General features: G+C 41.5%; 1 protein-coding gene across 1 annotated transcript in view; it reads left to right on the top strand.

Annotated features, from left to right (window-relative positions):
• SLC15A1 (solute carrier family 15 member 1) overlaps window positions 1-11,204 on the top strand; it is a 36,046-nt gene that overhangs the window by 18,575 nt on the left and 6,267 nt on the right. Inside the window, exons 10-19 of the mRNA XM_083437797.1 lie at window positions 1,057-1,143; window positions 2,063-2,152; window positions 2,687-2,731; window positions 2,968-3,000; window positions 3,109-3,197; window positions 3,978-4,059; window positions 5,702-5,827; window positions 7,950-8,096; window positions 9,791-9,840; window positions 10,832-10,939. Of these exons, the coding sequence (XP_083293923.1) occupies window positions 1,057-1,143; window positions 2,063-2,152; window positions 2,687-2,731; window positions 2,968-3,000; window positions 3,109-3,197; window positions 3,978-4,059; window positions 5,702-5,827; window positions 7,950-8,096; window positions 9,791-9,840; window positions 10,832-10,939 (857 nt within the window). The remainder of the gene's footprint in view (window positions 1-1,056; window positions 1,144-2,062; window positions 2,153-2,686; window positions 2,732-2,967; window positions 3,001-3,108; window positions 3,198-3,977; window positions 4,060-5,701; window positions 5,828-7,949; window positions 8,097-9,790; window positions 9,841-10,831; window positions 10,940-11,204) is intronic.

An 11,204-nucleotide genomic window follows, 5' to 3' on the forward strand; every position in this document is an offset into this window, starting at 1 on the left:
GGCTAGCATTTTCAAGGAGAACTGTTAAGTGTCACAAAATTAAGTCTCTAATAATTGATTTTTTTTATTTCATTTCCTCCCCCCCCCCCGAGTTTGATCCTAGAGAGAGAATAGTTTGTTACACTAACTTCAGTTTAAAACTGAAGTTAATGCGCTTGTAGAGTGGTCATGCCACTCAAATGCTGTGTACTCACTATACTTTTAAAGCACCTTTGAGGCACATTTCTCCCCTCGAAGGATTCTAGGCACTGTAATTTGTTTGCTGAGAACTGTAACTGTGAGGGGTGAAATACAGGGCCCAGAATTATTTGAGGAAAACAATTTCCTTTAAAAATATGTTGTGCACAAACATTAGGATTACATTATAAGTCCCTACAATAATTCTAGATAGATAGACAGACAGAAGATAGATTAACAGAGATTAATGCCTTTACCATAGGAGCCAAGTTTTAGTTTGAATTACTCTTCTAGGTTCTTCCTAAATTCCACTCTGGAATTGTCAGGAACATCTAGATCAGGGTTTCCCAAACGTGGGAAACTCTCCAGCTGTTTTCGGACTGCAATTCCCATCATCCTTACCACTGGTCCTGCTAACTAGGGATGATGGGAGTTGTAGTCCAAAAACAGCTGGAGACCCAAGATTCAGAAACCCTGATCTAGATTGTCTGAAACATTGTGGAAAAGCGATCTTTAAAAAGCAAACAGCTGCCAATAGCACCTACGTCTAGACATATATATAGTACAGAAAACAGAGGTTTTGAGGTCTCTGCTGATATAACTCTGTGAAGTACAAAATAATACATTTGCATTTAAAATGCAACAACTTTATTAATAAAGCTACTAAAATAGCTCAGACAGTGTACAGTAAACCCTTTGAAGGAGGGGGAGGTGGGCAGTGATGACAGTTGCCGTATCCTCTTGGCAGTGTTTCTGTCTTTGTTTCATTTTGCATTTCGGTCTGCTGGGAAGCAGTTTCCTTTCCACAAGAATTTGTGAAAATAATTTGGGGGGGAAACAACAACATTGTTTAACCAGTTGTAAACGGTCTCTTTGCAGTTTTCTATTGGAAACAGATTTAGACATCGCAGCAAGCAATACCCCAAGAGGGAGCACTGGTTGGACTGGGCTAGCGAGAAGTATGATGTAAGTTGTGCTAGTTGTCTGTTCAGAGAGCTTAAAAACCTGGCCCCTTATATGACATATTTGCCTTATACTTAACAATGCAAAGTTTAAGGAGATTCCATGACTTCTGGCCTCTTGAACCCTTTGTGAAATCTCTCTGCCTGTCGCTTCCAAGTCCAGTAGATCACACGGGGATTTACAGCTGATTGGAAAGGCAACAGCCATCAAATAAGATCTGAATCCACAGAGTTCAGAGCTTTAAATAAATGCTTGAACTAGTGTCAAATTAAAAGAAAGAGGGCTCTGTGCGTAAGCATCACTTAAGACCTTAAACAGTGTAAGGCAGCTCTCTATGTCCAGTAAGTCACTAAGCTGATCTAAGGGAAGCAGAAGATCAGAATCAATAAATGCAATTGACACAGTTGTGCCTAATCTGCAATGGAGATCAGGTGTTTATTTACGGATCCAGTCTTTGGCAGATAAAGATACTGCATTGTTTCTGAAACAGAACCAGTTGTCTCCTCCTTGTGCAGCCTAGATTTTGTGTGGTCCAAATTGGCCACCATTGGAAATGTGCTTCTTATATTCTGTATCTCAGTTGTGTTATCTCATCAGCCTTATTGTTCTGGCACATTTGGGCTCTGCCTAGGCTGAGACTCTACCCTCTGACATAATTTTAAGCCTGGGATTATCTTTCTACGTATTCCAATAATTTTGATCATCAAGAGTTACAGGATGGTCGCTTTGTGATAAGGGGATGGGTCATTCTCCAGATGGACTATTAATAAATCCAGCTTCCACAACTTCCTTTCCTAGCCTTTGAGTTGGTCGCTGGTATTTCTGAAGGGTGCTGTTACCTTCTCTAATCTCATTGTAAACCTCATTCTTAAAAAGTTCGTATTTAATTATTATTATGATTTGTTTCACTCCTTTGTTATAGAAACGACTTATTGCCCAGACAAAGATGGTTTTAAGAGTGCTGTTCCTGTATATTCCTCTTCCCATGTTTTGGGCACTTTTTGATCAGCAGGTAACTTTGAAAAGAAAGTTGTTAACAATTTATTCAGGTGTTTAAAACGCTCCTATCCCCACCCCATCTAAGTCATGACGTATCGTTGGATATGCACTGTTTATTTTTTTCAATATTTTTGTTATAATACTTTTCATTATTATTGGTAGGTGTTTTAGCCGGCAGAACAATCTTGCTTGTAAAAAAATTAATTAATTATGTGTCCACTGATGTAACATACGTGATTATGTGTGAGAGAAGGCACAGCAGATTTTTCACCTATGATTGTCCACTTAGAAGTTACTTGCTGAGTGCTATTTTTATTTTCGGTATGCCTATAGGCTGGCAAAAGCTTCTAAAAATTAGTTGTTCTTGCCTTTTGGCATTGTTGATAAAATTACTTATTCGGTTTCTTACCCATAGTTCTTTACAACATGGACACAAGGTGTCCTAGTACAGCAAATACTTTTGATATTCTGCAGACACTTACTGTACCCTGAGGATATTTAGTGACAATTGCTTTTTAAAAGAAATTTCTAATGTTTTCTTTCAAAGGGATCACGATGGACATTGCAGGCCACAACAATGGATGGAGATTTTGTAAGTTGTTTCTTAAACTTTCACACCTGCTTGAGCTCTGGGCAGATCTTAGATTGTATGTTTGGATAATAATAATAATAATAATAATAATAATAATAATAATAATAATAGACAGAATTTGGTCTGATCCAGCTGTACATGCATGTATACTCTTGGCTAGATTGGACAAGGATATTTAAAGTTTCAACTTACAAGTACCTTAAAACTAAGATATACATCTTTCTCTTTTTCTCCAGGGCCCTATTCAGATTCAGCCAGACCAGATGCAGGTGCTGTAAGCTTTTATATTTATGTTTTCAGCTATTTCAAGCGACCTTTATATAAGCTGTTTGAAAGTTATTAACTTTCTCGTGTTTTTTCCCCTTTCCTCTCAACAGACTGTAAACCCAATCCTCATTGTTATAATGGTCCCAGTTGTAGATGCTGTTGTTTATCCTCTAATTAAGAAATGTCACATTAATTTCACGTAAGTGAATGTGGTGAAATTCAGCAAGTTGGGCGGCAGTGGGGAAAACATACAGACTAGGTGGGGTTGGTATTTAAAAACATTTTTAATATGACAATTGCTCTCCAAAGTTTAGGCAGAACCGCACAGCGAAAAAATTTCTGAAAATTATCTTCAGATGAATTTTGGTCTTACCCTCAGGCAAATGGAAAAAAATGTGGCTTTATTGCTGAGCATCGATAACTAAAACTAGAGCACTTATTCTATGGACTATTGCTTCATATGCCAAGGGAAGATTTTGTGATGTCTGAAAGTGGCCGGAATGAGCTTTGAGCCTGCCATCTTCCTTAAGTGCTATAAATAATGTAGTGAAAAAGCTATAAACAATGTGGCTTTCTGGACAATTTAGGCTAGTAATTAGTGTTATAGAGACCCTAAAAGCCATGGGGATATTTAATAAGTTCCATCTTTGCAAGTAATTTTTCCATGGACTACTGGAGAATATTTCTAAGATGCTCACAGGGATAGTTTAAAATGTGCAAAGGGGCAATTTTAATCATTTTCAAAGACTTGTAAGCAGCAGTGGGTTTAAATTTCAAAGTGTGGCAGGGAACCTGTGGCTGTTGAGATGTTATTGGGCAGCAGTTCCCATCAGCATCATCCAGCACGGCCAGGGATGATGAGCAGGGATGATGGGAGTTCTAGTCCAATAAATATCTGGAGAGTTTCAGAGAGTCCCCTGTCATTGTTCCAAGCCAAGTATGCTTCTGAAAATCTGCTTTCTCCATCTTTCTTCACCAGCCCTCTGAGGAAGATGACAGTTGGCATGTTGTTGGCGGCTTTGGCATTTGTCGTTGCTGCTGTGGTGCAGGTACAGATAGACGTAAGTGGAAAAAAAATCTAGCAAGGCCTAACCAATTAGCTTTTTGTCTTCATTTTTACCACTAAGGCAAAGAACAGAGGTTTGATTTTGAAGTATTAAAAATTGTTTATACAAATCAGACAAACAGATCCTGCAAATAAAGCGTACAATGAAAATTTGAAAATATTTAACATGCTCCCCCCCCCCCCCAACATCCTTCTTAGCGAATTCATATATGAGGGAATGCTGAAAAGATAGGGTGAATTATATTTATGGGGAAAACAAGAGACCACTTTGGAGAACATGGAGTTGAATAGGGTCAAAATTCATCTGAGAAGGGAAGGCCACAATTCAGTAGCAGAGGACATACTTTGCATTCAGATGGTCTCCAGTTACAGCACCAGTAAGGTAAAGGGTAAACGGACCCCTGACCATTAGGTCCAGTCGTGGCTGTCTCTGGGGTTGCGGCGCTCACAGTGGCGTAGTGTGGGGGGTGCAGCGGGGGCCGGCCGCACCGGGCGCAACATCCGGGGGTTAGGGTTAGGGGGCGCAAATCCACGGGTTAGGGGGCGCAAATTACTTGCCTTGCCCCGGGTGCTGACAACCCACGCTATGCCACTGGGCGCTCATCTCGCTTTATTGGCCGAGGGAGCCGGTGTACAGCTTCCGGATCATGTGGCCAGCGTGACTAAGCCGCTTTTGAGCTCCCATTGCTCGGTCCCTGCTCCTGCCAACCTAGCAGTTCGAAAGCACATCAAAGTGCAAGTAGATAAATAGGTACTGCTCCGGCGGGAAGGTAAACGGCGTTTCCGTGCGCTGCTCTGGTTCGCCGGTGTTATGTACTGAAGTTATCACCCTGGGCCAGCAGGGGGATACTGTAGATAGTTATGCAAATGAAGGATCGAAAGTGACGTTCAGTGATTGGATAGTTTGTATGCAAATGAAGGATCGAAAGTGACGTTCAGTGATTGGATAGTTTTAGAAAGTTGTTACAGTAACAAGGTAGTGGAGCTCTATATAAGCAGGCTGTCTGAGCCCTTCAGTTCAGTTCCAGCTTACAAATAAAGAGCTGCTTTGGAAGAATCGCTGTGTCGACTGATATGTTCACCCACAACTTAACAGCCAGAAGCGGTTTAGTCATGCTGGCCACATGACCTGGAAGCTGTATGCCGGCTCCCTTGGCCAGTAAAGTGAGATGAGCGCCGCAACCCCAGAGTCGGTCACGGCTGGACCTAATGGTCAGGGGTCCCTTTACCTTTACCTAAATATTGGCCATATGGGTAGAGTCACACTTGCAGGGCAGAATTTGAGAAATGTAGGGTGAGTTAGTGTTTCCTTTCTCCCACTCATTATACTTCCATGCAAGTTTCCTCCTCAGTTATGCAACTTACCCTGAAATGGACTAATTTGCCTTTGGAGCCCAGCTGAGAGAGGGGGGAGGGGAAACACCTATTTTAAAGGCCTGGGGATTTGCCGGAGAAAATCAGTAGCAGTGGGAAGGTTTAAGCAAATGACTTTGCTTCCATATTAGTATTTTATGAAAAACAAAAGATTTGGGAACTTTAGGTGTTTCTTTTAATGTATGGTTTTGCCCTGGGAAAGAAAGAGGTGCTTTTTAAAAAAGGTGACCCTTTTCTTTTTACACATTTTTCTTCCTCTACAGAAAACTATTCCAGATTTTCCTGCTGCAGGCCAGTCCCAAATCAAAATAATAAATATGGGGAACACCAGTGCAACAGTTAACTTTGCTGGTACCATTCAGACTGCTGAAGTGGGTCCTGCAAATTCAGTAAGTTTTGAGAATCAATTTTGCATTTAATTTTAACTTTTGTATTTATTTGAATCTGTGGCATGTGCTTTTTTTGGTAATAACTATTCCATTTATTTATGTATTGGTGTTTTCACTGGTGGATGGTTTGCGATTTAAATAGTCCAAAAGTGGAAATGGGACACTGAAATTCCATTTAGATCCCACTTTAATGTCCAATAGGGTTCTCGGGACAGCTTCAGTCAGTGCTTTCTTTAAGAAAAAAAAGGTGCTTACCATGAAGTTGTTACTGTAAGTGCCACAACATCTGGAAAAAAGGTGCTGGTACTATGCACCCTTGAGTACCCCCAGAAAAAAGCACTGGCTTCAGTAGCAAGGCAAAACAATTATTTTCCATATTTTCTGTTGCAACAGAAATATTTCCCTTCATTCTTATTTTTTCTAATCTAAGGGTGGTTTTACCAATCTAAGTTTTACTTAGAATAAGCCCTTTAAAATGAATGAACAGGACTAAAGTCCATTAATTTTTAAGCTGCACTGGCTCCCGGTGGAGTACAGGGTCAGCTTTAAGGTGCTGCTTTTGACCTTTAAAGCCCTTCACGGCCTAGGACCCTCGTACCTACGGCCTCTCCCGGTATGCCCCACGGAGAGCCTCAAGGTCCATAAATAACAACACCCTAGTGGTCCCGGGCCCTAAGGAAGTTAGATTGGCTTCAACCAGAGCCAGGGCCTTTTCAACTCTGGCTCCGTCTTGGTGGAACGCTCAGCCTCATGAGACCAGGGCCCTGCAGGATCTGATTTCTTTCCGCAGGGCCTGTAAGACAGAGTTGTTCCGCCTGGCCTTTGGCTTGGAGCCAATTTGATTCCCTCCCTCCCTCTCCTTCTGTTTTCTTTTCCTTCTCCTCCTGCGATGAGGCTACATTTTAATATTTTAATGTTCCATTATTTTAATGTTGTATTTTATTTTTGTTTTTAAGTTGTAATCATTCGTCTTGTTTTTATTATTGCTTGTAAGCCGCTCTGAGCCCTGCCTTGGCTGGGGAGGGCGGGGTATAAATAAAAAAATATGATTATTATTAATTTCAATGGGTCAACTTTGGGTAAAACTTATTCTGTAGAGTGGTTGCTTATAGCTTATCCTTCTTAAAATGCGATAGTTTGTACAGGATATCCTAAATGGAGTGTAATTTCTTATATCCTGGAACTGGTGTTTCTGTTATATCCCCAAATATTGTTTTTGGTTTCTTGTTTTGTTAACAGCATCCACCGTAGCTCCAGGTCTATCTCAGTTGTATTCAGCGGTGGAGCAAGTCGATTGGGCGGCTGGGGCGGCGTGTGTTCCCTGAGCCCAGGGCAGGACGCTCCGCGGGGCCTCCAAGGTGTCTGCCTGCCTCCTCCCACTCAGCCGCCCTACAGCTGATGGGGAGGCGGCCGGTGGACCATTTGGAGCAGCGCGGAGCCTGGGTGCACTCAAGCCACCTCGTCTCTCCCAGGAGAGATGCATGGCTTGGGTGCACTGCAGGCCCTGCGGTGAGTGCCGCCAGGCATTTTGTCATCCCCTCAGTGGTGACACTTGTGGTGGACTGCCACACCGCCCCCTTCCTCCACCACTGGTTGGATTACCATAAAGGTTGTTATACTCCAGTTTTTCATGTTATGAGAAGAAGGAAAAGGTTACAGTGGTACCTCGGGTTACATACACTTCAGGTTACATACGCTTCAGGTTACAGACTCCGCTAACCCAGAAATAGTGCTTCAGGTTAAGAACTTTGCTTCAGGATGAGAACAGAAATCGTGCTCCAGCAGCGCGGCAGCAGCAGGAGGCCCCATTAGCTAAAGTGGTGCTTCAGGTTAAGAACAGTTTCAGGTTAAGTACAGACCTCCGGAACGAATTAAGTACTTAGCCCGAGGTACCACTGTACATCAGTGTTGATTTACTACCTCTTTTGAGAGGGAGGGAGAGAAACAAGCAAGCAAGCAAGCAAACAAACAAACAAACAAACAAACACCCTATGAACTTCACATGCACTGTGTGTAGCTGTAATTGTTGTGATCTGTAATATAAGAGGCAAGCTGAGCTTTATCAAAGTTCTTTGGTGAAAGGAATGTTAACTGTTTCATTGTATTTTATCTTTGTTTATAGACAGACTACTTCACTTTTGACACAACCGAGTTAAAAAATATTGATATAAACTTTGGGAAGGAATCTTTTAATCAAACGTTTGTTTACGTGGGAAAAGAACGTCACACCCTTCAAATATCAAATAGAGCTGGGGTCCAAGCTGAGCTGGTAAGTCCGTTTAAAAGCTAGTTAAGAAACCAGCCTTCTAGTTTCTGTTGCATATGAAAATAATACTCAGGAAGTCCAATGCCAGGTAGATACTTCTGGCAACTTTCTGGGGAAAAACTGTCTTCGTTGGAAGCCTGAGGGAAACTGAAGCACATAAAAGGGCTGATACAGCTGTACTAATAAAACATTTTAAGTGTGTTGTAAGTGCATTATACAAATGTGACACTAGATGGTGATGGTGAGCTATGGCAAATTCAATATATTTTTCAAAACTTTTTTTTTTTTAAAAAAACATTTCCACAACGTTTTTTATTTGTGTCTAGATTCCACCGACATTAATCTTGGTTAAGGATAACCAGAGTTCTGTATTCACCAGTGTTGATAGCTGACTTCAAATCCTTGTTAGGAGGGCAGTCTGTTGTCCTCAACGGTGATTAACACTGATGCTAATTAACACTTGGCTTGTAATTCTATGCAGAGGTGCAGCCAGGGTTTGCAAGGCCCTCCCCCAGGACCACCCTGAGAGTTGCAGTTGTTGGGTGGCAGGGACAAACAGGCCCAACATCTGCACTTGGTCAGGAGGCAGCCAGCTAGGCACGTACCTGATTACAGGTGCTCACGCTATTGTTTTGAATTTAGAATATATTACCCTTTTCTAAAACATAGTGGTGCTTATTCCCAGGTAAATGTGTTCAGCATAATCACGATGCTACAATGATTGAAACGTTTTTGAAATGTAAAACCACACATGATCAAAGTATTATTATTAATTTTTTAATGGTCTTGGCAAGCTTTCTCCTGCACTAACATATCAGGAACGAAGAAGCATTTCTAAAACATGGAATAATAATAATAATAATAATAATAATAATAATAATAATAATAATTTATTTGTACCCCGCCCATCTGGCTGGGTTTCCCCAGCCACTCTGGGCGGCTTCCCACAAAGATGAAAAATACACTAAAATGTCACATATTAAAAACTTCCCTGAACAGGGCTGCCTTCAGATGTCTTCTGAATGTCAGGTAGTTGTTTATCGCTTTGACATCTGATGGGAGGGCGTTCCACAGGGCGGGTGCCACTACTGAGAAGGCCCTCTGCCTGGTTCCCTGTAACTTGGCCTCTCGCAGTGAGGGAACCGCCAGAAGGTCCTTGGAGCTGGACCTCAGTGTCCGGGCAGAATGATGGGGGTGGAGACGCTCCTTCAGATATACTGGACCGAGGCCGTTTAGGGCTTTAAAGGTCAGCACCAACACTTTGAATTGTGCTCGGAAACGTACTGGGAGCCAATGTAGGTCTTTCAAGACCGGTGTTATATGGAATAGCAGCGGTGGAGCCAGGGAGAAGGGAAATGTTAATGATGTGGTTCACAACTCAAATATCACACATGGCTGCCTGAAGGAGACCTTGTGAGACCATTAAATCCAAGGTCTAAAACTGCCTATGATGTTATGTTCCATGGAGGCATCTCCCAGGATCCATATTTCTCCATCTTCACCCATATTTCAAAAGGGGACACAGTCCACCCCTGTTTTCAGTTGCATAAGCATTTTAATATGGGAGTATTGATTCAAGTTGAACAAGAACTGTTTATGAATGCTGAATTATCGTTTGTACAAAGCATTGGTTAAAAATGAATGGTATTATAAAATAGCCATTAGACTCCTCTAACCCAAAATCTCCTTTCTCTCAGCTTGTGGATGGCCTCACAGAAAAACCAGATCAAGGAAACAATGAGATCAGGTAATATATTCGTTTTTATGTTTTTTAATTTTATTTTAGAAATTGACTTCTGTTCAAAGCGAAACGAGCCCTGTGTCATTTCCCCCACCTTAATCACTAGTGATTTTCAAAACATAGGGCATTCTGCTGCAAGTTCCTCTGCTCTGCCCCACACAGCCAGTCCACCTGTTGCTGCCTACTTGTGGGTACAGAACAACTACGTGTAGTGATGTGTTGACTATCCCTAGGCCTAGTGTAGTGGGGCTGAACTTTTTGGCAGTATGCATGCATGGACTATAATGTTTCATTCCTGTCTGAATGATGCTTCAACAGCAATGGGATTTCATAAGATATAACAACTTCCTTTAACAAAAATTGGAGCAACTGAGAAACTGAGCTTTTCGGCTACATAATTTTTTTTAAATCTTTCTTAACAAAGTTGTTCAGCAACATCTGGAGGGCCACCATTCTTGAGTTATCCATTACAGTGGTACCTTGGGTTACAGACGCTTCAGGTTACATACGCTTAAGGTTACAGACTCCGCTAACCCAGAAATAGTGCTTCAGGTTAAGAACTTTGCTTCAGGATGAGAACAAAAATCATGCTCCGGTGGCGCGACAGCTGCAGGAGGCCCCATTAGCTAAAGTGGTGCTTCAGGTTAAGAACAGTTTCAGGTTAAGAACGGACCTCCAGAACGAATTAAGTACTTAACCCGAGGTACCACTGTATATAAATGAAAGAAGAAATATGTCCTTTCACTTAAGTTACACAGACCTTCAAGTCTTGGGTGTCACAAATTCATATTACCTTGCATGGACTCTCTGGACTTCATAGTTTGTATTAATAGTTTGATACAAACGTCTGGGAATGCTTGCTAGTGCTCATAGAAGTTGGCCAAGGATGATGGGAGTTGTAGTTTAGCATCAACTGATGGGCCAAAAGTTCCCTACGTCTACAATAACTGATAAATTGTGCTGTTTAAAAACACTTCATTTAAATCATGTCTTAAAGGTTCATAAACAATATGGATTCAACTATTAATATCACTATGGATGGAGTTACCTTTGGATATGTGGATTATTTTTCTGCCACAAACTACACGGCTTTCCAAAGAGGAGAGTAAGTATTACTGTTTGTTTGCCAGATTTTTTAAACCTTCACCAAAAAGTCATGGGATGGCTTACAACCATATAATATATGCCATATTTTTCCATGTATAGGATGCCCTTGTGTATGACAACACCTATTCTTTTGAAGCCCTAATTAAGAAATCAGTATTTTTGAGCTTTTTGGGGGGATCTCAAAGTTGTTGAGCTACGTTGAGGTGATTGCCCTCAAAGTTATTGATCGCCCCACCAAAAACCGCGTTTATGACGACCCCCCA

The sequence above is a fragment of the Podarcis tiliguerta genome, assembly GCF_965153285.1.
Source record: "Podarcis tiliguerta genome assembly, chromosome: 4".
Lineage (NCBI taxonomy): Eukaryota > Metazoa > Chordata > Lepidosauria > Squamata > Lacertidae > Podarcis > Podarcis tiliguerta.